We start from the raw sequence: 27,164 nt of genomic DNA on the forward strand, positions 1-27,164 counted from the left end.
CGTGATTATCAGCACATTAAAATGCAGTAGCGTGACGACGGATAATTTAATGCTTGTCGATTTTTTTCTTCCACGTGGAACGTTAAAGTTAGCGCTTTATTATGTATACGTGATCGACAGCAAGAAGGAGAGAATAAAATGTCCATTGACTCCAAGTGCTGCGATGTGGAGCCTCGTGTTGGCAAACAACATTGTAGATCATCAATCGATTAGTATCTCTCTTTCGTACCGAGAAAACAGTACGGTAGACATCTTTTATCCATAACCAATCTTTACACACGGCGGTTAGAGCGCATAATTATGTATCATCAAAGTGCAGCGATTCTAATTATATTCCAAAAACTCTTTCTCTCCGTTTCTATTATCGGCTGACGCATTGGTAATGACATACTTTGCAGCACGTGCGCTAATAAATGCGATTGCTTACAGACAATGTATTCGTCGTTGCAGCTCGGATTCCTACGGTTTCTTATGCGTCTCTTCGATTATAGAAACGCACTATAAGAGCTTTTGATATACAAAGCGAAGATAATTTCTAACAAATATAAGGATATTGCTGGTTTTACCGAGATAAATTATTTGTAAAATATGAAAAACCATAATGTATCGATCTGTTTATTAATAATTAATTAGACACACATAATAGAATATTTGCGCGATAAAATTATAAATATTTTATTAAATACGCAACAAAGTAATGTTTTGGAATCACAACAATATGTATACAAGATAATATATGCTATCATTTCATGTGGCGAGACTCAAGTATGTCACGATTCCTCCATATATTGTCCCTTGAAACGCGATCATTTTCTACAAAAAAAATTGACGATTATTAGCTCGATTTGATTAATTATAGTATGAGCATATAATTTTATCTTTATTTTTATTTTTATTTTCTTAACTTTTATTTATATGGCATACGTGTATTGTGCATGTTTGAAAATTTTTTTTTTGAATTTGCCGTATCTTTACTTCGTTTAAAAGAATTTTTTATTTATCGATATTCGTCATCGGCTTTTTTATTTATTGATTATCTGTCGTCCGTTTTTTTTTATTTAATTTATTCGCAATTCATCAAGCAATCGCACGACCGCGATAATTACAAGTCGGAAGGGTTCGAATTAAAAACGTTCGAGTTCATAACTCAGCGCTTATCGTTTTTCCTCACTTTAGACGCGACGAGGCTAACAAGCGATTTCATTATACGCATATGGCCAACGATAAGGAAAGGAGAGAGAACACACATCGGCCTCGTCGTCGGTGGAATGAGTGTCGAGGAGGATGTCTGTTAGCTGTCCGATAACGCAGATGGTCGCGCGACCATCGGACAGCTCCTCGGCACATTTTCAAGGCTTTCTCGCCCGCATATCCTTCGGTAGAAATAAAGGATAAAGGCTAATCGCTCGCGCGCGCCGCGCGAAACCGATATCCCGTGCGCGCTTGCACTACCTGAATAAATACCCGCGTATCGTACTTTAGTGTATATACGTATATGCCAACTAAGTACGCGCACGGAGAAGTTCTTAAAGATATTAATCGCACATGTCGGTGCTTTGCATAATTTTGTAATGCATCCCGTCAGTGGTCGATAACATCTTTCGCACGACGCGACGGCCATAGCGCGAACACGCCGCTGGAGAGGAAAGAACGCACGTGGGTGTCTGTATATGTGGAATCATTTCCTTTTATATATGTATACGAGTTGAATTGCACTATAAGTCTACTGAAACGGCAAAGCTGTGAGTCGCGCTGCGAATGAATTTTCTAGATAAAGCAAAATTCCATCAACATTTTCTCGAGAAATTTTTAAACATTGATGCTTTCTGTCACATTCTTATGCAAATATTCAAAATAAAAAAAAAATATGGGAAAGAGCATTATTTTCTATGTGCGACATATGGATTTATTAATTACATTCGTTTTCGGCGCCGATTACACCGAACAGTCGATACAAAGTTGCCGCGAGTAAACATCGTTAACACTATGAACCCCAATCGACGATATATTTCATTAACGACGGTTGGATGACCTCATCTCTGTCCGTCAATATATGTATAGCGGCTTCGTTGAAAAAGCAGTGCTGCCTTTCGCGGTTAGCATCCTTTTTCAGTCGGCTCCTTAATTGCCCGCTTCTAAAGATCGATCCGCTTCCACGCGCGTTGCCGATAATAAAGTGCTCGCGGGAATAATAATAATCGGCCGCACAAAGGATCCACCATTATTCAGACGATAGGAGAGAAGGAAAGAAAAGAGACACGGGGTACCGTTGATAATCGATGCCGCCATATTCAGCGAACAAGTTGTCCCGATCGCGGCGTTTGGCAAAAATTACTCGGACGGTGAATTTATTACGCTGCTTGGCCGTCGTGTGGGGTTCGCGGGGCCCTCTCATCCGCGTGGGCCCGCTGATGACGGACGCTCATGGCGGACTGGTCTTATTAGGCCCACGCGACTTCAACCTTGTTGAGCGACGCGAGCGAGAGCTCGCGCCGCTCATAAGTGTCGCCAGGATTCTCATCTCCGAATTCTCTTGTTGTAATTATCGGGAAAAGGAGACAATTACTTTTGTGTTTAATATATTTTATATATAAAAAAAATTTCTCGTAGCAATTATAATTTTTACACGACGCATGGAACTTCTTTTGACTGAAATATCTCTCGTCGCAACGATAGATGCCGGATCATCAGAATCAAGATTTAAGTGTTTCCACGAATTGAGCCGTTAATAACGCGTCATCGCGTAAAGGGTAATCTGTACGTTTCCTAGACACCTTTATGCTGCCACTGTTCTCAACAGACTATCATCTCGCATCGGTACGGCATGTGGCATCTCTCGCGTGGTTAACTAAAACACACCGTCCTCTACTCGGGCTGAACGCGAGCAAAGCATTCCCGGCGTCGCCTTCTTCTATTTGCCCGATAATTTAACGCAACGTCGGCTCTCTCATCCGCGGCTCCAGCCACAGTGGAACATTTCGTCGTCCCATTTTACATTTTCGATTAGCCGAAACGCGCGACGCACACTCTGTCGCACGCTCTCTTATTAACGCGTCTCTATATCTCGACTAGTATTTGTGCGATGATTCGCGCTCTCTTTCCGTTTATCGTCTCTGCTCCTATACTTTCCCTCCTCTTCCTTCTACATCGCAGCTTTCTCGGTTTCGCCGACTCGCCCTCGCCGACCGCTTCGCGTCGCCGACCAGAGCAATAAATTTTCGCGCGCCGACACCGAGCAATATTTCCTTGCCGTTTGTACGCGCCAGTTCCTCTTTTTGTCGAGGGGGCTCCATACACGCGGATAAACGCTCCGCGTAATACGGTTAAACGCCGAGAAAAAAAGACGCACCCGGTACCATTTCAATTTGCGAAATGGTGCTGCGTTGTCGTCGCCGTCGTCGTCGTCGTCGTCGCTGCCGCCGCGAGTTAGGGCCTTCGCGCACAAATCTGCATAAGGATATTATAAGTATGCAGCAAAAGTATGTCGAGCAACGTAAAAGGGCCTAGCATAAGTTATCATATATTATAGCTCGGATCTTGATTGTTGAAAGGCTCATTATTCGAGAGTTTAAATTCTGTTATTGCCATAGCGTTTGTATTATATACGTATGTATGCATATCCACAAAATTATTTTGCAAAAGGAATGGAAACAAATTGATATCGAGAAAATATGAAATGAAAAATATCGCGCGACAACCTTAGCGTGATACCGAGCTTTTGAAGAGCATTATTATTAACCCGCACGAGGGAATAACTGTGCCATACACATGCAGGTTTACTATTAGTTGTAATAAAATTTAATCGCGCTATTGAATTATAATTATTAGTTCTCGTTCCCCATTTCGTTCACATTTGTGAAATATTTCAAGTACAAAATTATCGAAGCGTATGAAAGTCTATGCGGAGAAAGATTAAATATATCATTCAATTTTAAGTAAATAATATTTATAAGATAGTTTTATGCGAAGAGTATAATTTCGCGGGATAACAGTTTTATCGTCCAATTTGCAAAACTACTATCTTCGTTAACATACTCATCGCGCACGCGGACACTGCAGTTATACAGCTCGTGGCGCAAAAAAACGACATCTCGCCAAGTGGATACCTGTTTCCTGTCTTCCGCTCGGAGAAAGCCTCGGCAAATTTTTTGGCGCTTGGCCCGATGGAGAAATAAGAAGAGCGGGAATGAGAAAGCGAGGGGAGAGGAATTAGCCACGACGCGGCGCCTTGCGCAGAGCGCCGTAAATTCTGTTACATCGTGCCGACGAAGAGAACGGCGCAGGTGTTGCCGAGGTATCCTCGTTATTTATTGATTTACTTAATTCGGCCAAAGAGGACCGTGGGGCCCCTCGGCGTTTGAAGAGAGCCGGCTCATTTCGTGATTAAAAGACGTTACGGACGCCTCGGCACAGCATGTGTGTGGCGGCGGGATTCTACCTCCCCCTCCGTATATTTTCGTGCTTAACGGCTCTCGCCTTTCTCGGTTTATTGCTATTTAGATGATGAAAAGAAAGAAAAAGGAGAAGAGGTGCGTAGAAGAGAGGAGAAAAGAGAGAGAGGACTGTGGTGAGTAGAGACTGTCTTGCGGTCCGGCAGAAGAAATCAACGCGAGAAATCGTGATCGACGGTAGAAAATCGAGGAAAGAATATAAAGCTACAACAAACGAGATCGTAACTCTGCTAATTACGATTGAAACGATCTGCGTCGTGAATGAAGCGTCGAGTAATTCGAAAATTATTAAAAGCTATTCTAGAATTACGTAATTATCAAAGTAGCTTTAACGTAACAATTTTTAAATAATCACTATATTTTTTAATGGAAACAATCACAAGACAAACAATAACTGAGATATTCTACGCAAAATTATATATATATATATGTATGTATGTATACTTTTATAAAAAAATATCTATATTGTAATGTGTCATCCCTATCGAGTGGTCGAATGTGCCGATATACGCGTCATCTGGAATTAACGTATCGAGAATAGCGCACGTTAAAAGAGCGCGGCGATGATGCGAAAGGGTCGATTCGATGAAACTAATCAAGTCCATTTTTCCGTCGACGTAATTACGATTTACAGTTCCTAATTTCAATTACGTCCCAATTAAGTCGGGCGCGCGTTGCGAGACGACGACGCGCCGAGGGTTCGCTCGCGGGTGCCACGAACAGTCTCGTATTTATTTGCCGATCGTGGCTTTATACGCTTGCCTCGCGTATTTGCCGGAAAAAAAATCGACGAGGATATTAACGCGCGCGCGGCTAACAGCCCGCGGAATATTTTCCGCTCCCGCCCCCGAAGAAATCTCTGTAGCCTCCCATGGATCATATCGGCGCGCAGAGATTATCGGCCTCGCCCCGTTGCTCTACGTCGTAAAAGAGGCCATTGGTGAGATCGGTAACCGCTCGGATCGGCGTCGCCGTTTTAATGCCACGAGAGAAAAGATACTTTTCATATTCCTGCACTCGAGCCGAGCTGGTTGTAATTAGCGGGATCGGAGCTGCCCGGTGCGCGCCGATTACGATCGGCTCGCTGGAATCCTCCGTTCGTTCGCCGCGAGAGATCCCATATTCTCACTCTTCTCTCTGCGAATGGTACGGGGAAACTGATCCCTCCTGGGAATGATCTAGGTTGTTCTTAGGATATAATTTGCTATATGTGTTTGACGATGAGCGCACCGGTGTGGATTACACATATCGGAATTATTCTTGCGAAAAATCTATTCCTCGACAAAATAGAAATAAGAGATTGGCAACTAGAAGCTTGAAAGAAGCACGGTTTAATATCACCCGTACATTTTAATAAAATACATTAGCGCTTACAATTTTACTCTCAAATTACAGGATCGATATACATGATTTGAAATACGTAGCTCTAAAAAATTTTGCAACTATACTGGACGTTGGTAGAATTCTCACATATATTTCGCCTCTATTTTCGCATTATCCTTCTCCTCCTTCCCAAACATCGTCGTATCGTCGGGCCTTGAGATATGCGAGAGGAGATTGAATATGGAAAGTGATGAGAGAGAGAAGTATCCGGATACAATGGAAGGGAAAGCAAAACAAGCGCGACGGCGAAATTCGACGAAATAAAAAAATACCATCCGTCTCGTGGCGGCCGGCCGGAGAAGAGATGCAGGAGAGATGAGGGAGAGATGTTGAAGCGAAAGAGAGCCAGGGCCCGTGGAGGAGCCCGGCGGGTCCGTCGCCGCAGGGGGTCTCACACGCACGCGGCAACACACGCAACTGAAAAACCAACATCGGCGCCGACAAATAACTACCCATATTATCCGATCTTGTAGGCTACCATCTCACCACGAGTCCTTTGTGAGAGGCCACAGCGTTATGTACGACGCGGCGTCGTAGGAGCGTCGGGCCGGCCCGACGCGTCACGATAAAATATCATGCCGGTCGACATGTTTGACGAGAGAGTCAGCCTCTTCCCCTCTTTATCTCGTTTCTCCATTTATCCTGTTCTTCGTCTCCGCGTTCATCTCGCGCGTTATGGTCAACCACAGATCCTACTAATTAGTACGGCAGGTATTTTCGATGAAACGCCGCACATTTAATGTCCGATCGATTTGATCCCTGGAAATAGTTTGACACGATTAGGGGAGAAGCTGGTTTTCTGTGCTTCTCTTTAAAGCATCGTGATTAACAACAATTTTTTACTTAGATTCGCAAGAAATGGAATATAAATTTCTTGAACAATGCGCCAAGCAGTTTTTGATTCTCAGTTTTGAAAATTTTTTTTATATATACCGTATAATATACTACTATGTATCGTTAGTTTTCATTGATATCTTCATCCATCTTTTAGTCCAATAATAATTTTAATAATTTAGGATCCTTAGTCCCGTTTTTAATAATTTATTTAATTTTATCTCGAAACGTAATTAAAGAGCATCTTTAAAAGTTCTTCGAAAGATGCGCCCAAGGCGTATTCGGAATGCCTCTCAAAAGGCCGGCAACAGGCCCAAAGTATTTTTATTCGTAGCACCGATTGTAAATCAGGGCAAATTAATCGCAAATCCAGGAGAGGTCCTCCCACGCGATTCGACTGAAAGAATGAAAAAGAGCACTGCTCTTCTCCGACTGATATACACATCGCTTATAAAACATTACTGTACAATTTTACGTTACCTACACATTACACTGTACATGTACAATGTACGATTTTTATACAAACTCAAACAAATTTTTACTTTAATTTATAAATATATATTTAAATATAAATATATAACTACAAATATTCATATAAATATTATATATAAATATTACATACAAATATTATAATATATTTATAATATATTATAAATATAAATTTATACTTGCTATAAGTTAATAAGACAGCCAATATAAATTTTAAGAATAAAAATGTGATAATTTAGCCTGAGAGTTTTTTTTTTTCGTGTAAAAGCATTCGCGATATGTAATAAAAGACTAATTATGCGTGCGTCTCGCAGATGCTGGATCGTATTAAAACGAGACACGGTTTCGCGGCAACGCGCTCGCCAGAGTCGTTGTAAGCTGTTGGGCCTTAGCGTATCGTGGACGCTTTTAAAAGACTGCACCTTAAGATGGCGATGGCGGCGGCATCGGCGTCCACAAACGCGCCGACAAACGTTGTCTCGCTAGAAACTTCTCCTTCTACCGCTCCACACCCTTGCCTCCCTCTCCCCCTTTTCCCCTCCTTTGACACACAGGTACACACGGTCGCGTATCCGATCTGTTCACTGAGTTCGTGTGAAAGTTCCCTGACGTCTGTATGCGTGGAGTTTGGGTTATCGAATGGTCCCCACTCGCGACGACCAGGTGCTAATCAAGGTCATTGGAAGGAGATTATCCATGAGAGCTGCTCTGTCCTCTTGACTGGACGATGGTTCCGAACTTTTTTCGAGAATAGAAATAGCATGATAAATTTACAATTAGAATTATACAACTTGCGATTAAAATTCTTATCTAGCTATTAAAAAGAGCAGATTTATAGTGTGCGCGAAATTGTCGATTCCGTAGCGTAACGTAGTAGCACCGTTCGCGATGGGATTGCACTGTGTTGAGTTGCAGAAAGAACGTGAAAAAATTCGTGGAATGACGGCGGAGATGTGGGCAGGAGGAAGGGTGTGTGTTGGTAGGAAAAAGAAAAAAGTTACGAAAAATGCGAACTTCTCACCGCGGCCAACGACAAAAGGCTGCTGCACATTTGCCGCGGAAGATAAATCTCTCCGTCTTTGTTTCTCTCTGTGTAAGCCTCCATCCCTTGATCTTCCTCTTCCTCTTACTTGCTCGCTCGCTCGCTCGCTCGTTCTCTCGGATCTCCTTTGGGTGTTGCTCCATGGCGATCGAGTCGGACTCCCCTTCTGCCATGGGGGACACCATCCTCTTCCTCTTGGCTCTCTCATTTACACTACGAGCGGCAGGATTTACTGGCCGCAGAATACAATGCGGACCTGTCCGTGTCCATCCACCGAGACCAGGAGCCGTCCTCTAGTCGTGTACCTCTTCGCCGTAGCTATACATATCCGCCCTCTGCGGCACGTCACGGCACGGGGAAGACGGAGGAAGAGGTGGAGGAAGAAGGAGAAAGAAACAGCGGAAAAGGGAGTACGGGATCGGAGTATTTTGCGCCTGGCCGAGTAAAAGTTGCGCGCGAATGCTACTCGTGCGAAGAGAGTCGCGAAACAGATGACGACTGGTCTTAAAGACGCGAGCTGAATCTTTGAAACAGTTTCCATGATCTCTAACTGAAATAAATCTAAAACTTGAGATGAAATTTTTTCAATAAAAAAATATCTAAAGGATTACGAAGAAAGATATTTGCATTAATGGTGTGTGTACATAATTTTTTTTTTAAATAATTTTTCATGAAGAATGCGATACAGATAAAATCATAATCCAACATTCACGAAAAGAAGAAGCTTCAGAGAACTTCTAAACTGGTTCGCATTAGATGAGAGAAGAATTCGAGGCCTCCCGCTAGCGCGGAGACGACATATAGAGCGGTGAGCGATGTAGAAGAAACGTGATACCGACAGCGTCCATAATTAATACGTTCCAATATATGAGTTTCTGCCGAACGGATCGTTCATTCGGTCCGGTCGAATGGCGGAGCCTCAATTTCTCGGATCGATGATCATTTTCGATCGTCTTCGCGGACGTCAAGGCGTGCCGACGTGTATCTAGCGAAAGCGTCTCGGACTCGAGAGCCGTGCACACGTGGCCGACATCAGAGACCGAAGCCGACGACGAGCCCCGGTCACTTTGCATAGCTTAGAGCCGTGACACCTACCAGTGTCAATTAAGCGCGGCCATTCAAAGCCGCGCAGACAATGCTCTTCAGGGATAAGACGGTGAAAATTTTTCGAGTACCTTAGAAACGCTGCTTTCAACTTAAATATCGACTATTGTAAAATCAACAACATTGATGCAATTTTCCAAATTTAACATGTAGATGAGCGTCAAATTATCTGATTGCCAAAATGTTTACAATAATATCTGTTTTGTAATTTATATTAATTTGTTTTTAATATATAAATTATATATATATATATAAAGTTTCATATTTTTTAACTCATATAACACGTAATATGCCAGTATCGCTGAACCGGATTAAGATCTGATAAGAATTCATTAAATTCATTATATCGTTTTCTACCAACATGTGTAAAAGATTCTATGATTCGATTTAATAAAATACTAATAATAATAAATCTCGCGTCTAGGCATATCAATTTCTTAATTTTACATTTTAATTTCATTCAGTTTTCAAAAGAAAAAAAAATTTCTATTTTTTTAGTGAACGCATAAAGAAAAATTTATATAATGTTTCTCTTATTGTTAGATAAAACATCTAAAATTTTATCCAAATATTGTGTAAAATATATTTTTATTTATATATCTTAATTACTATAATTTCTCTTTTCTAGTATAGTTTTTTATGTTTAAAAATTATGTTACAGCATTTTAATAAATCTGAAATTTTAATTAAGTATTTCATTTAGCATAACACACACACACATAATAAAAAAATTACGTAAAACTCATGCGAGTGAATTATAAAACATATCGTTCCGAAATAACATGATTGTGTTTTTAATAAATAATTAATACATAATAGACAATAATTTTCATTTTTCTGGATTATTAAATATTAGTAATGTATCAAATAGAAAAAAAAATATATTATTGAAAACTTGAATAAAATTCTTTATGCGCCTTGTTATATATATGTTACTGCATCGATCTTCACGATAGATAATCATCTTTGATACTTTGGATATTTCGACGAAATCGAGAATAGCCGGTCGAAAGCTTCAGAGAATGAACGCCGACCACTCTGCATAGTTTAGTGCGGTGACACCTCCCGGTGTCAATTAAATCCTCGTTGGCATCGGGCGCGCCAAGTGGGCCGCGCGATGCGGCTCTCTTGAAAACTTTGAAGATTCTAATTCCCTCGAGAACATACGGAGCTTGCGATTGGACCGATAACATTGGATCGTGTACATTCGCCGATCAAAGGCTATCACCGTGCATTCCGATTGCTTCCTAATCTCTCTTGTCTCGAAGAAGTTGACTCCGCGTGGTCTTTTTCTGTACCTCCATCTTCGCCTATATCACGAGACACGACGTGTCTGATCTCTAATTGATGCCTTTAAGAGAGAAAAGTTCGCATTATGTAAAAAAATAAAAGCACGTAGATGGCAGCTTACTATTATTATAGATAATACAATGATTAAGTATAGAAATAATCTGGAAATTAATAAGTATTCATCGATGCAAAAAAAAGTTATTGCTTTTATGCAGTTTTATATAAAGAAATGAATATATCAAAAAAAAAGATGCAAAACTTATGTCGACTTATTTCGAATTTTTGTGTGAGACTGAGAAATTTTTTGACACGCTTATTCGAGACAATTGAGAATTCCGCGTTTGTAAAAATTTTCAAAGTATTTTCCGCATAGCTTTCATAAAAAAAAAAGGGTTTAGACAAAAAGTTAGACAAAGTATCGCAGTCTCTTGATATGAAGTTCCGAGAACCTGGGCGAAACAATTTGTATGCTGATGACTAGCGCTTCGTAGAGAATAATTTATAAACGATATTAAATCGAACTCTCCTCTTTTTTAACAAAACAGCCACATGCTTGGTACCGACCAAGCCATAAACACATAGTAAAGAGAGCTTTGAATTTATATTTTAGCAATGCAATCTGTCATTGTTACGATGATAGCGCAGCTACGAAAATTGATACTATGCAAATTCAAATGCATCTTTATTGGAAAGCAAAGAGCAATCAATTTCACGATACCGAGCAAAATGATTGAGTTTGATCGAATCCTATCTTTGGGAGATATATACATGCTATGAAGATATAAATTATTTAATGCGCACGCTCGATAATATCACGATAAACGTTAATAACCGCCTTATTACGTTACGTATAGATCTGATCGCCCTGATGCGGCATAAAACGCCATCACTCTCATGATCACGTCGATGAACTTAAAAGTTCATCAACAATATTCTGATAAAAACAGAATCTTAAAAATCAAGCGATGTTCGATAGTGTACCTTCCATCTTTTCTCTTCGTGCATTAAACCTTACTCCTTTTTATCTGCCATATGTGTATAGTGCCATACTGTACCGTACCTCAATCATAAATAATAACTTCATAAATATAATTTTGATTTTAATGGATTATTGAGTAAGAGATTAATAAAAAATAATTCCGTGATATAAGAAAATATCCTAGTATTATAGCAAGGACATTAAGAGATCCTTAATTGGCTGCGAAAATTAATTGTCCGACTTTAATTCTTCCATAAATCTATTCGTTCTATCGTGCGACTTTTACTATCGCGACATGCGTTACGACTCTATAAAACGCATTATTTAGCATCATGAATCAACTTATTATTATAATACAGTCATTCGCATTCGCGGTCGATTCGCTGCCAAACGACTCTCCTCGCTACGTGTAGTTTAGCATACTGCGACACGAAAGTCTCATTCGATCCTCGTCGTGAAATAAAGTCACCGTTGCGCCATTCGTTGCGATTGTCCTTTTTCTCCCCAACCTAATCTTGCTATTTTTATATTAACTATTATATTTACTCATCCACGAAAGCGTGGTTACGTGACACGAAAGTCGCCGCAAAACGCAAACATTCCAAATTACCGGGATAATCGTGATGCCACGATCTCAGTTTCTGACGATAACGAGTACAAGCACTTGGCATAAGGAACTTTTCCTCTCATCGAATTTATATATTACGTAAAACTATTCGAAGAAAGGGTAACCGCATTCAAAAGCCATAACAGACTTCAAAGTTAAAGTTTCACACACACACACACAAGTATTGTGTGTATTTTACAAAAATAATCAAATTAAGAACAGTGACGTTTCTTTCCATGTTTTATTCCGCTACTGGCACTCTCATATGTCATTTTATTTAGATTTCACAATCGCGACATTATGTTACTGTGTAAAATATATTACAGATATTCAAATATAAGTTGTTGCGGAAAATTATGTTGAATGACATATAATGACATGAAAGCGACAACAATTTGAGTTACGACGTGGCAAAACTTATGCACGACCGTCCAATTAGCTATGTAATACCCCTAATTGTCTCGCTGTGCGAGAAATCGTTAATCTGCTTGCTTCAAACGAGGCCGTATTCATTAGCTTTTTATCTACGTAATCATCGGAGAATTCACCTCGACACCACGGCTCGGCGGAAATGCGAATTCATCGAAGGTACCCTTCATTTAAAAAAAAAAAAGGCACGCATGTCGTTAATTACTCCGCTATCTCATCAATTTTCACCGCTCCTGAAATATGTTTTCGTGCAACACCTTGTCACGAGTGTGATATAATTCTTCTGAAATATCACAGGAATATTTAAATAAGAGTATTATGTAAAATTTTGCAAAATCTTATAAGCATACACACAACATGTGTGTATGCATTCATATGTATATTAGTTTAAGACGTATGAATATATGTATATATAAAATTTTATATATACACATATCTATTTTATGTATACATATATACAAATATCAAATCTTGTCAAAAAAAGTTTTATATTTCGTTTCCTTAATGAAACCCAATATGTGTTCGTTGCTTCTCACACTTACATTATTTTATTTTGCGATCAAGAAAAAGCGCATCATTGCATCTTCACACTGGCTAACCGTAATTATTACAATCGCTCGGCCGATCGGTCGAAAGATTAAAATTCCTGCGCCACCATTGCGCGTTCTTGCACGCTTATCTTCTTCTGGCAAAAAAGAAACGGTTTCTTGCATTAAAGAGGCGGCGGAATCAAAAGTTTCTTCGTTATAAAATCGCGTCCATTGGCTGCATTCGTAAACGAACCTTTTAATATCTGTTCAATGCTAATCACCATCATTCATTCTAGTGAGCATGATCGATTTCGTGTAGCGATAGAGCAAAGTTATTTTTCTCGGCTTGCCCATCATTATTAATGTTATATAAGATTATTACCGAATGGTATAATAAGGAATATTAAAAATTAATATTTACGACGCGTTTAACTCGATAGAACTCGCAGCTAGCGTTTAATATGGAATGTGGGAGAAAATCATACGCAAATTAATAAACGCATTGCTAATCTTCAACAACATATGTTTTCACGTATCCATTCAATCGACATTCGCGTTAAGAAATGATATTGCGACTATATTTCGCACAAATATTTATGCATGCGATACAACTGTGCAACGGTAAATTCATCTTGCGTTAAGTTTATTTATTCATCGGTAATCACACAGGCGCTGATATTGCCCATCGGATTTTTTATGCCAGGAAGAGCATATATTTTGATCGCACGCTTCGCGAACGCGGCAGTTTTACATTCTGCAATTTTCTATGGCATATTGGTGGACTGTGAAAAATGAGAGCACACAGTGTCATTGTATTTTTAAATTAATATATATATATATAATTCTTATAATCACGTGGATTTTTCGGAGGGACTTCGGGGCAGGATCGGGAATGGAGTTAGAGCGAGAAACAAAAGGTCTATAAGAAGTTTACAATATACAATACAAGCCACGGAATATCACGATTCTCGTGTTAGGAATCCACTTTTGACGCGCGCGACTACGTCTGAGCCATCTGTTCTTGTTTCTTTTTTCCATTTTTTTTTTTTGCTTTTCCTGTTTTTTTTTCTTGTCGACAATGAGGCTCGTATCGCTTCTAGCGCACGACCCGAAGAAAGCCACGAAAAATATATGCGAGGGTTGAGCAAATTCCTGAAGTTTCGAGGGAACTGAGACGCGATTTTTATTCGAGCGAGATTCTTTGATCGTAGCAGTTAATTTAAAATTCCAATGGACAACGAACTTCTTGTCGAATACATAATTGAATCGTTAATTGAAGGAGCAGATGGACGAAGAAAATGTTTCGATATAATAATAATGCTTTGAGATTACAGGCTTTAGCGTTCAAATCAATATGATCGCGTTAATGTGACTTAATATTGTACAATGGATTCTTCATCCATAGGCTATCTTCACTAAGAACCATCACAGCACTAAATTGATAATACACTTTACGTATTGATTACGTATGATACAATAGGGAGTAACATTCATCCATACAAATAACTTAGCATGCGTAAGAATGTGACAAGCCTTCTTCATCCACTTGCCTGTTCAATTGCGTATCTGTACATATCCATCACTTTTTTTATTTCTGCACCAGAATATCAAAACTCGCTGTCGCGCGATATATTTAGCGCTAAATGTGGCAATTCTCATCTCAGTCAATTCACATTCATTGACTTGTGTTCTTCATTTTTGTATAAGTAAATTTTGTAATTTAAAAAATCGAAGAAATCATATTTAGCGCTGAATATAAACAGGTTGAAATAATATAAGTACGTTAGAAGCATAAAGTTTGCCTCAGATATGCCTGAACAAAATTCATTAAAAATCAATATAGGCGAAAGCAAGTCAAGAGAGAGGATTGTGCGCGTAAACCAGTTATAAATGATCGCGAAAGTTACAAAGATTTATGGAAAATATTTGTTTCGTCATTTTTTTACCATCCGAATAGAATTCCTGTTTAATACATGATCGATCGCGGGCCCTGCTAATTCGATCCTTCAAATTCTAATTTCCAAACCGTTAATTTCGAAAATCTTCCTTCAGATTCTTCCTCTATGCCTAGGCTAAAATGCTTGCCGATTTTTTTCTCATGAAAGTTTTGACGACTACAGTATTCCATTGAAACAACCGAACCGATTACCAATTTCACTTACGATAGTTACATTCACGGCTCTGTTCGATTATTGCTTTCAGAACATTTCGCTTTCCCATAATGGATTTGGATTTACAGACATGTGTTGATTTACAGAGAGTGATGATGCTTGCCCTTAACGGGTATCGTAAAATGAAACAAAACTGATCAAAACTTCCAAAAGTCGATACATGATACGTATCTCTCGTTTTAATCAACGGACTCATGTCAGAATATCTATTCAATACGTTATATTCTATTCATATTTGTGCATACATCATGTATGTAATCATATTAAAATTGTCAATCATATAAAATTAATAGATATTCTAGGGTTAAAAAAATTTTGAAATATTACAGCTCGGTAAATATCAATCATTAAAAATAATTATTTTTATATTTCTATATTATTTTTATATGTCACACAATTTAAATGTTATATTGAAAACACATCAAGCGATTGATCTACTTGATCTAATCGTTGTTGACTTACCTTTCGCTGTTACTGCATAATGGCAATAAATTATGCTGAAACGAGAGCTCGACTTAGAAGATCCACTCATCTTTCCCATTTTACGATACTCGACACTATTGCAGGATCGAAAACACGAAACGTGATAGCGATTAATCGAATTATGACAGAGTGATTTTAGAATACGAATGAGGAAGCCAATTGTCGATTGCACAACGGGATGATCGGTGTTAACGCGAGGATGCATAACGAGTCGATCTTTTGATTGTCGTTATAGCCGTGGACGTGCGCTGCATTCGCGTTGTCGCAAACGATAACGGTCTCCTCATTCTCGGATCACATCGCGGGAATCCCAGTCTCGTGGATGTTTCCTTAAAAAAATCGCCGCGCTCCCGCAGACATCGCGCGTTTTAAATCACCGTTATTTTCCATCCAGGATGTCACGTTTTTTTTCATTAAACCATTTCTATAGTGTTACGTATGCGTAGCATTTGCAAATAACGTTCTCTCTGCTAAACCTGCGCGAGTTGATTGCAAGTTACTCGACGTTCTATATTAGATATTTAATAATTATCTACACCAATCGCTACTATTTATACAAATCGCAGGCCGGATCGGACTTTTGGTCGGCGCGAAGTAATACCGGTGTCCTTTGTCAAATCTATGGCCGAGTAATGAGTAATTATTGTAAAATCTCATTTTTCCTTATATTCTGAAAAAAACTTTAAAATAAAAAAAAAACAGCCCCACAGCATCATATTTTTGACAACAATATAAAAGAATTATCATTTTTGAGAAATAATTTTTATAATTGAAACAGAGAGAAAGACATTGCAGGCGACGATCACAAGCCCGACCTACTCCAATCTACTGGTAAAAGATCGAAAGAGATTATCTGTAAAATCCCGAGGAAGATCATCAAGAGCGCGCAAGATGACGAGAAGCTTTCTCCTTGTAAGTTGTCAAAAAGCACGACTCGTCAGAAACAATTGTCGTTTGAATAAACTAACGAAAAAGCCGCTCGCCATCGCGTCATTTCGATCGACGACTTTACCTCTTACGTATTCTTAGACGCAAATCTTCGTGCAATGACGATGTTGAATTTCGAGAAATCGAGGAGATTTGGAAGTCGCATTGAACTGATCCGCGGTTTTTACGCCGCGTCACGCTTCTCTTTTCGCAGATTGACCCCGTGACCCTTCGAATTTGGGATTCTTTGCGCTTCTTTTTTTTTGTTTTCGAGGCGTAAATCGGGCAGCGTGCGTTTATGCATTTACGCGTCTCCTAATATCATTATAATATAATATATTTATATAATAATTAGTACAGAGAGAATGTAGATGTTATTTATATTTATATATATAATATTTATATATATATAATATAATATATAATATATAATATAATATATCACTAGGGTACATATATACAGGGACTGCAAATAATAGGAGGTGCTCTTATATTGCAATATTCTCTGTTCTTTTCCCTTGAGACCTAACGTACACAGGTAGAACGTAGACTCACACGAGATACAGGTACGCGCTCGTAGACTCTCTCTTCCTCTCTCGCATTCATTTTCCTCCTATCGCATTCACCTTTGCGTCTCGTTTAAATTTACATTAACGCGTAATAGGCGCAACGTTGGTCGAGAGTCTACCGTATCCCGCCACGCGGTCTTCCAACAGAGATATACTCCTAACGCACGCGGATCGTGCACTGAAGTCTATTTACAGATACAGGAAACACGCGAAGGACTCCTTGTCCTGTCCCGAAAGCACGAAGAGTGCCATTTTCGCTCGTGAGCACGACTTCTCGAGCGCGGCGCTACTCCGGAAATAAAATTGCACTTTATAGTATGAGAGTCCGGCCATCCTCGCTCCCCTCCGGCGCGTCCAGCAAAAATCCTGGCAGACGATCGAGCGCAACCAAGATTCCCAAATAAGACAAGGAGGAAGAGGCAGAAGACTGAGAACCGAATATCGACCAGTCGACGTTCCTACCGCTACGACGGCTCCGACGTAGAGTCCGGCTCCCTCTCGTCGGCGGAGAGGTCTTCCGGGTCGCCGCCAGACTCGTCGGCGCAATCCTCATCTGGATCGTCCTTCGTACTGCTCACAGGTTCGTTCTCCTGTCACGGACTCCCCCCGCCGGCATCGTCGCCCCGATGCCCGGGCGTCAAACTGGGACTTCTCCGTCTCTTTTCTTGCAGCCCGTTCACCATGTTCTCGATAGACTTGAGTTCGCCCGCAGAGCTGGGCGTCGTGGAGGTCAGAGCGCTGCCACTGGTGGGCGTCGGCGAATCGGTTGGTGGCCTCGGCGGTGGCGATCTCGGGCTCAAGGTCCTGCTGCCGGGTGTCACGGTCTCAAAAGCGGAACCGTGCGAAGGAGCCGGGAGGGTATAGGGCGCGAATCTGTGACCCTTTAGCTGATGCAAGGGACTCGCCAGAGGATGCGGATAGTGCGCAAAGAGCGCTGAATGTTGAGAGGCCGCCAAGGCCAGTTGGGCGTTGAACAGCATGCCGGGTGTGACACCGCCGTGCAGACCCAGGGGCGTGGGTGGTATCAGGGGACCGGGTCCAGGATAAAGTCCGGGAACCGGCGGATACAGATACGGCAACAGTGGCGGATGAAGTGGCGGACCGACGGAGACATCCGGCCGTGGGCCCTCGGACCCGGTCGGGCCTGGCCCGCCGCCACTCTCAGACCCGGACGATTCGCTACCTTCGCCCCGCTCGCTCGTTCGGTCATCCCTTTCCCGGGAGTGCTCCCGTTCCCGATGATGATGGGCCGGATGTGGCGTGTCGGGGCCGACCACATCCAGCAGCTTGTCCTCGTCATCCATGAGATCGGTGGCAGAGTTGGATGAGCGTCTCTTGTCCGGCGACGCTGGTCCGCCAGCTGTCAAACGGGAACCGCCGCCCGATACTGTCAGTAGCGCCTGCCTTCTGCAACAACGACGCGGAGTTAGCAATCTTGTGAGGTTCGCGCTTAATTTGCTCTTTAAACTAATTTTCTATCGCGTAAAATTAAGTTAAAAGTCCATTTTATATGCTTTCATATTTCTATATAGATTGATTATTGATTTATGGAAAGGCGGTTACTAACTATTAAGTAGTTAGTAAAAATTATCAATCGTTAAAAAATCAATCGTTAAAAAATGTTACAGCGTGGAAAGCTGCTGGATAAAATGGGTTCCACCTCTATTTCAATATGATTTATCAATGTTGCTAATCTCTTTTGAGACGCGTGAATGCTCAATGATTACGGCACACTATAATTGGTTCTGAGAATATAACGAAAAGGCGAATGATAAAGTTACCTCTTTCCTTAGCAGCGGCAATTTCAATGCTAAATCAATGGCAACATCTCGTTGTGGTTTTGTTAACATGCGTATGTTTCAATTGAAAATATATATAATAAACAATGTGCGGTAAGAAGATACGTTTGCAGATAAATGTTGCAAAAACCGAGCAACGATTATACACCAAGCGTAATAATTTGGCTATATTTTTGTTTTCTATGCACATTGATCGTTTAACTTACAACATATCATATGTGAAAGTTATTGTAATGTCACAATTTTCAATTTGTAATATGCCAAAAATGAATATAATTCAGGCTTTTTACTTAAAATTCCGCGAAATTTCCGTAAATGTTGTCTCGCGATTATGTATGTCTTATAAAAAGTAGAACGATATATTTTTCCATTGAGAATAAAATATCGCGTTCGAGAGAAACAGGCGCACGATCATGCGATCGCAGGGAGACAGAGAGGTATTGTGTCGAAGAGAGAATCTCAAAAAAGGCCTCGACGCATGAGCGTCAGCGCTGACTCTCGACGTGTAAGCGGCCTGTCTCTACGACGATAATTCACGCAAAGCTGGTTGGCGAGCGATGCAATAAAGGAGGCTGCGGGATTTATGCGAGCGCCGGTAGCTGTATCGGCCCGAGGCGCGGCCGGTATTAGATTAATTATCTTAATTGTGCCTTCAACGCCTTTCCTATGCGCGCGCCAAGCGTCTAGCGCGTAGCAGCTCTCCTCCGTTCGCGCGTGCGTTGCCTTCACGTGCGCGACGTACTAACTTTATGGCACTCGCGGCTATTTGCACATATAACTAGACGAGCGAGAGTGTGCGCAATTCGCGTCTATGTGTGCATATTGTACGTATAAGCTCGCATAAACGATAGATATACTCGAGATATACGCGAAGCACACTATTTTATATCGCTCTCCGCGTCGCGGTACGACGCAAAGAACCTTTTTCCGTGAATCGTGAGGAGCTAAAGGGAATGGAGCGTTGATTTATCGCGCTGACATCTCTAGCCGCCTGTATCCCGACAGTCATGATCATTTTTCACGATGTCGCGGCGATATCGAACGCGAGAGACCGTATCGATTCGCGATGCGCTGCTGATCTATTGGCGATTTCCTCGGGGCAGCAGCGTATTTCTATCACCCGATCTACGCAAAGAATCGCGTATATCGCAACGTGATTTATTGAACTGCGTTTTATATAAGTAGCCTCTAGATAAACTTAACGGCTTTAATCATCTCTAATTAATCTACATTAATATGTATGAATCTTTATATATTTTTACAGTTTGATTTTACAATCGACTGAAATGCAGGCAGGAAAAAAGAATAATTAGCCGTGGTTAGCGCTAAACGACGACTTCGATCGGTCTCGGCGAGTGCAAATAAAAATGAACGTCTCTCTCGTCGAGACCGCAGACGGGAGGAGAGAGGGACGCGTACTTATTCGAGAATTCTATACCGGGTGCACGACGGCGAACTATTGATTTGGCGCGCTCTCGCACTTACGTACAAACCAGAGAGCCTGCACGCCCTTCTCGTTGCTGCAACGAGTGCATGTCACGGATGCATCCATGAGGAGCGCGGATGCACCTCGGGCAAGCGAAAGCGCGCCGCCGCTGTGTGTTAGTGAACTGATCGCATTACATGGCATTAAGGTACCGGTAAGCCTCTCGTTGTGCGAACGGCTATAGCCGGGACTTACACGAGGCTTAGGTTTGTTCTGCTTGCACGAGACGATGCATTAGATTTGCCCTATTCCCCCCTTTCCCTTTCCCTTTCCCCATTCCGTCGTGCCCCTGTAACCCCGGCCCGTCATTCGACTCGATTGTCGACGGTAACGTACCATCGAGTTTCCTTCGCGTGATTAGAGACATTCCAGGAAAATTTGCCCGTGCTCGCTCGAAAGGATCCGTGCGCGCCAATTAATTCTGGATTAGCTTGCGGAATCGAATATTTCGACTTGGCGCGATTATGAGAGACGTATTTGCGGCGCTTTTCGTATCATCGCAAAAAAAAAAAAAAAAATATTTTTTTCTAAAAAGGATAGAAACTGTTCCTTTACTCTGCCAAAATATATTTGCCATTGCAATGTATATATAATCGCAATGTTTAGAGTCTGACAAGCGATGGATATTTTTGCATTAACAAAACTGAGAGATTATAAATTGAGACTATTAATGATTAGAGAATCAAGAGATTATGTGGTAAGAAATAATAATGTTGACACTATTATATTACTGCAAACAACGAGATATTTAAAATGTCATTACCTGCACATGTCATTCTGAACGCAAATTTTTCGACGTTACCCAACAAAGTTAGATGGATATTTTTTAACGAAAATCAAAGGTAAAGCCGGAGGCTAATCCGGCTAGTAATTATATCTCGAAGGAATGCTTTGTTATATGCGGAGAACTCGCAGGAATGCCAACGATTTTCATTTTACGGATAATATAATTAACTGCAAAAGTTAAGAGTAAAACTCATTATCAGATTCTTTGTAGATTCCTCGATCCGCTCATTAATCAGACGCAGAGTATGTGCTAGCCGAATGAGTAAATATCGAATGAATAAATTAATCCCGGAGAAGGTAGTCAGTGTCACAGTTATTAATTTAACAACCGCGCTAAATATATATCGCTAGAAAATACGTATCGCATTGCGTTATGTGTATTAAAGGAGGTAGTGGGAGTTTCACAAGCGAACGAACTAAATTGCCGCGTATCGCAATGCGATCTTTCCACGGTGTATATGATGATGAATGACGTGACAACTCGCCGCACACCGGCGTACTTTCTTTCATTTTTTTTGTCCCGTCTTTTTTTTTAAGCGCTGCAGCGAATCAACTCGTCATGCTCGAGTGGCGTTACATCTCGTGACGAAACGCCGCGTCGCGCGTTGTTAAAAAATTAACGAAACAATGCACCAGCTGTCAGTGTCGTTTAACGCTTATCGCGTCGAGTGGAAGCGATTTCCACAGAGAATACAATTGTGTGCGCGGTTACCTATCTTGAATTATATAAGCGATCGTCCAAATAATATTGCGCGAGGCTAATTTCCGACGAGATTGGATTCGCTACACATTTGCGGTTACTTTTATCGCTTCTCTTTTATTCTTCTATTCTTCTTGACTCTTTCGATATCGCTATTAGCGGTTTAGTACGTTATACGGAGGTCTACGAAACGATCGAAAGTGTAGTGCGTAAAAAATGCATTGGGACATGCGCGATCGAGGAAAGCGGTTTCGTACGAGGATCACCTACGCTCTCGAAGCGCAGTCTTTGTGCAGCCACAAAACGATCTCTATAAGGCCAATATAAAATTCAAAGCCGCCAAGAGTGGCACCCTCCAACGTTAACGACAGCGCCGCCCCTGAGCATCAGTATGCTAATCCGATGATTGGCTATGTTCCAACCCCCGGTCCCTCTTCTCGCTGCGCTACTCTCCTTCTCTCGCGACACGTCTCTTCGTCTCTTTCTGACGGTGTTTCCCCGCTGTGCCTTCTCTTTCTCTCTTTACAGTTTCCCTGTGGCTTCCTGATGGCATCCAACCGCCCTTAACCGAAACCATAAGCCAAAACTAACCCTTATTCTAATTAGGCGGTGCCGCGGCGACGCGTCCCCCCTGCTTTGCATATTTTCTCGATTAACCTCGCCCTTTCTTTATCCGCTCGACATCGCAGACCACAATTTTCCGAAAATTTTCTGTCCCGCGGCTTAAACCGTTTTTTTTTTCTTTCTTTCCACATAACGTTAATGCGCTTCCTGCGATAGTACGAGATTCGTAGACATCATAGACATTATAAAATATTTCTTTCTTTCGCGCGTGCACATAGCCATGAAATTTTTCTGAGAATATATTCGTTAATAACGTAACGAGGATTAGGAACAACTTAAATTGTTATGCATAGCGAAACTTAACTTCATCAAAATCCACTTTTCACCCCGCGATCAATGAGATCGAAATTGGTTTCCATAGCGGCTTGGTCCACGGCAACGGGCCAGCATCCCGAGGGGAGCGCGCTCGCTGACATAAGCTCATAAACCCGCAATATTGAATACAAATGGACGGCACTGCCGGCGATGCGGAGTGCAAATGAGCCCTGTGAAACCAACCCTTAGCTCCGGGGGTGACCCTAAGGTCGGCATAATAGTCCCGATCGAGGGGAAGCTCGAAAGGTCTACGATCAATTAGGTCGACCCCGAAGACAGATTCGCGCTCTTTGCGCTCTTCACGAAGCGCGATTCGAAGAGAGGGCATATCCCTTGCTTTGCATTTAGGGTAGTTTTTTAATCCGTTCTGTACGATTCTTTTCACCGGATGAAAGACGCTTAGTCTACTTTGATTCTTTTTAACTCTTTTCTGATTATCAATATTACATATTTTATCGTAAATAAATTATATGAACGAAAACTTTTATATACAGATATAATGTAAAAAGTATTTACATCTATTTGGCATAGAGTCGCTCTTTATTTTTAATTTCGGAAAAGAATTAAAAAGAAAATAAAAAACATATTGCGTTTAAAATGCAGTTTTAAAAGCGATACTCACTTTTTCTCGCGCTTTCCCGCGCCAGTGTCCCGAAATCCTTTCGCAAAAGGGTTATTATCGATCTTCAGCTGGGTGATCTAAACACAAAATTAATATATATATTAATGGATTTATATATATTCTTTTAGAAAAGAATATTTGTAAATTAAAAGATTTCTTGTTAATTTACATTCGCGGTACAGACCTGGATGAGATTCTCGAATATTCTGTTTCGCTTTGTATTCGACATACGAAGAAGGCGCGATAATTAAGATAGTAATAATAAACGATCTAAAATCTCTGTACAAGGCCCGGTCTCTTCTTGTGCCACGTGCGCGCGTGTGAGCAACTCATTCACTACCGAAAATAATGCGTACCGAGAAGGCTCGTTTATTCCACGAAACGGTCTTCGCGTCCACAGCTTTATCGAGGCGAGAATGTAGGGAAATTATTAATTAACGAAGGAAGGCCAGAAGAGAACTGAAACGATCCGCCCACTTAGATCATAACGCGAGATTGTTTTTCCCTGATAAAAATTCTTGCTATGCGTGAGAGTTTTACTATTTCTTTTACAATAAGGTGACGAATTCTTAATGAATCAAAAGAGTTTCAGAAAGATTATATCTTTACACCGATGAAGTTTACAAGATACGGAAAAACAAAGTAAAGTTTTAAGTATTTTTCTAAAAGTTTCCACACAACAGACATTATAAAATACAAAGTCGATCTTTTCGAATTTTGCAAAAAATCGCTCTGCGATACTCTGACATTAGTGTAGCAAAAGTTTTTTTTGCATAGGAGAAATTTTGACGGTCGCTTACTTACCTTTTCATTTTGATAAGCCGTTACGGCAATGAATTCCGTCTCCTTGAAAACGTAACTTCTGAACGTCGAATACGGAAGTTTCAGGATGTCGTTGGCTCGCACGAGGTGAAATCTCGGTTGATACTTGTGCATCGAGTTCAGTATCGTCTGTAATAAGTAAAGGGGGCATACATTGGGACAGATTGTTTTATATTAACTCTGACAAAGAACGTTTGCAATTAATTCACTTTGTTTGTACTTTCAGACCAACTGTTTGACACGATGCAATGTCATAAAAGGCTTTCCTTAATAAATCCTTGAGTTAAGAAGAGACGTATAATGTTGTAGAATAAGTTTTTTCAAGAGCTATAAATTTCTTCAAATATCTTTAGATTTTGCAGAAAACGCATCTCGTTTTTAAACGATAGTCGAAGTATTCCAATTAGCGTAAGTCACGGAGTTTAAAATTTTCGTGATTAGTCATTGCGAGCGTGGTCTGAGAATGATGTACAGCACGGCGCAAAATTAAGAAACAAATGCGGCACGAGACACGAGAGCGATTTTGCACGAAGAAAAATATAGAGAGATATGTCAGATTAAAAAAGTGTCAAGAAGGTGTCGCCGTTAATCATACAATCAGAGAGCGTGCGCGCTGGCATGTTACTCCGTCTCCCCGTTAATTAATCTTCGTGCAAGTATTTCATAAAGTTCCGTGCGGGTCAGGAAGAAAGTAGCTTGGCAAAGCGGCTATTACAATAATGCATCATGCCGAGCTGATCGATACAAAGTCTGCAAAAGTAATCGAGCTTTACGAGCAAGCTACGCGTAATTTTATCGTCACCGACGATGACGATTTGCGAACACATATTTGCTTGAAATTATTGTATATATCGCATTGAAATTGTCGTTATATATGCAATTAATATTTGTCGAAGACAAATCCCTTTTAGCACTCGAACGAATGCGTGCTAATGGACAGAAACGACTATGATAAAACAGTCGCGTATTTACTCTACCTACCATAATGCGTACACATTTCGATTTAGTGCCGCACTTGCCGCCAAATTATTGTTGTTAAGCGGCATAATACAAATTTATCAAATTATCGAGATAAACCAACTCCCCCCGATTACGATAATTTATCGACCTCGCGATTAAAAACTCGCGTTATCCAGAGCGGTAACCCATCGATCTTGTTAAATGGACGCGAGTTATTACTCGCTCACGAGGTTCATGTCGGTCGCGTCCGAGCAAATTTACCGGTGCACGCGTGTGCTTTTATTACGATCCAAAGGAATGTTCAGAATATTCCAGCACGCAAAAGGGCGAGCGCACGTAGCAGCGTGCGCGCGTTTGTCGCATGCGTAAAGAGGGAGAGAAATTAATAGGTGAACGGTAGCGAACAAATTATCGGGGTCGTCTGTTAAAATGCGGACGATCGATTTTGCCAGAAGTCCCGTGCCCCCATCGCTCGATTCGAATCCACGAAGATGGATTCTTGGATCCGCGACGGGCCATCACTTCCGACCGATCAGCCGCTTTCGCGGAGTCAAGACTCCATCGTCGTCGGCATAATTTATATATAAAGCGCGGTTATCGACGCACATAACATAGTGATCGATAGACACGCTCGAAAACATGGCCGATAGTTCTGGATATCGGTCGCTCTCTGGGAGGCTCAATCGAATTCCCTTATTAATTCAATGGAACCCGCAGTGTCTCTCGTTGCCATTTCGTCAAATAAAACATATCGATAGCGCGCTTATCATCCGTATATCGTGACTGCATCGTATGAGCGAAGGGGGGAAGCGAGATTAATTTCAATGAGTGGCATCGAGAAACCGGTTCATTCGCCACCGCGCGAGACCTCGTAATGTTTCTTTTAAATCTAAAAGAATATTCACCTTCAAAAGAAACATTTGTTATCATAGATTGTCGCAGTTGCTCTTAACCGAAATTCTAAAAGTTTGGAAGGATCTACAAATTTTACGAAGATGATAGTAAAAGCTAAATTTTACGAGAAATTATATTTAGATTATTCTCGCTAAAAGATAATACTACAATACAAATTTCGCTCAACATCACGAGCAATATCATTAAAGTATTAATACCAGATTAGTCTACGGAAATAGAAATATCGAGACATGCCAAGAATTGTTCGCGGAAGCCTTAAAATTTTTATTTTTATTCTGTAATTAACTGCGAAGGACAGATTATTAATGATGCGAAATATCGCGTTCGAAAATATGTCAATCGTGCGATAATCTCTAAGTCTGTTTCAAAGCTAGAGGACAAACTTCAGAAAAAAAACGTGCATAAATTAATTAATGCGTGTATACGAATTATAATGCAAGAGGGGAGATCAAAGAATCGAAAAAAAAAACCACAGATATATCCGACATGTTAATTTATCGTTATATTCATAAGTGAAAATTGGCGTACCAAGCAAATAATCGGCTCACACGTCCCGCACGGGAAAAATAGAATTCATCGCAGGATAAGTTAAAGGTTCACCGTGAAATCGTAAGTGGAAGAATCGACTCGTAAAGACGCGCAACGCCGTCCAATACGCGACGAGAAATTCACGCGGCGCGCACGGTAACAAAAAAAAATTCACCGTCACGCTCGTGCGTGTAAATCGTACGGCGCATGTAAGGCGGAAAGAGAGAACCCGCTCTCTCGCTCGTTCCTTCACGGACGCCATTATGCGCGGCACGGCACAAAGGGGAAATAATTAGCGCTGGCCGGGTGATAAGCCGGC

At 41.0% G+C, this 27,164-nt stretch overlaps 1 protein-coding gene and 2 long non-coding RNA genes across 11 annotated transcripts in view; 2 read left to right on the plus strand and 1 right to left on the minus strand.

The window, feature by feature from the left end:
• LOC126855121 (uncharacterized) overlaps positions 1–27,164 on the plus strand; it is a 206,281-nt gene that overhangs the window by 30,013 nt on the left and 149,104 nt on the right. The window lies entirely within an intron of this gene.
• LOC126855142 (uncharacterized) overlaps positions 1–27,164 on the plus strand; it is a 116,792-nt gene that overhangs the window by 9,563 nt on the left and 80,065 nt on the right. The gene's annotated exons all lie outside the window — the stretch shown is intronic.
• Positions 17,169–27,164, minus strand: part of LOC126854898 (optomotor-blind protein) — a 77,773-nt gene continuing 67,777 nt past the window's right edge. For 6 of the 7 annotated variants that reach the window (XM_050602113.1, XM_050602081.1, XM_050602098.1 and 3 more), the window contains 3 exons: positions 24,425–24,571; positions 23,621–23,697; positions 17,169–18,695 (listed from right to left, as the gene is read on the minus strand). In XM_050602113.1, the coding sequence (XP_050458070.1) occupies positions 17,882–18,695; positions 23,621–23,697; positions 24,425–24,571 (1,038 nt within the window). In that variant the 3' untranslated portion in view covers positions 17,169–17,881. The remainder of the gene's footprint in view (positions 18,696–23,620; positions 23,698–24,424; positions 24,572–27,164) is intronic. The other variant, XM_050602072.1, reaches the window with a different exon arrangement.

This window comes from Cataglyphis hispanica, chromosome 1 (genome assembly GCF_021464435.1).
Source record: "Cataglyphis hispanica isolate Lineage 1 chromosome 1, ULB_Chis1_1.0, whole genome shotgun sequence".
NCBI lineage: Eukaryota > Metazoa > Arthropoda > Insecta > Hymenoptera > Formicidae > Cataglyphis > Cataglyphis hispanica.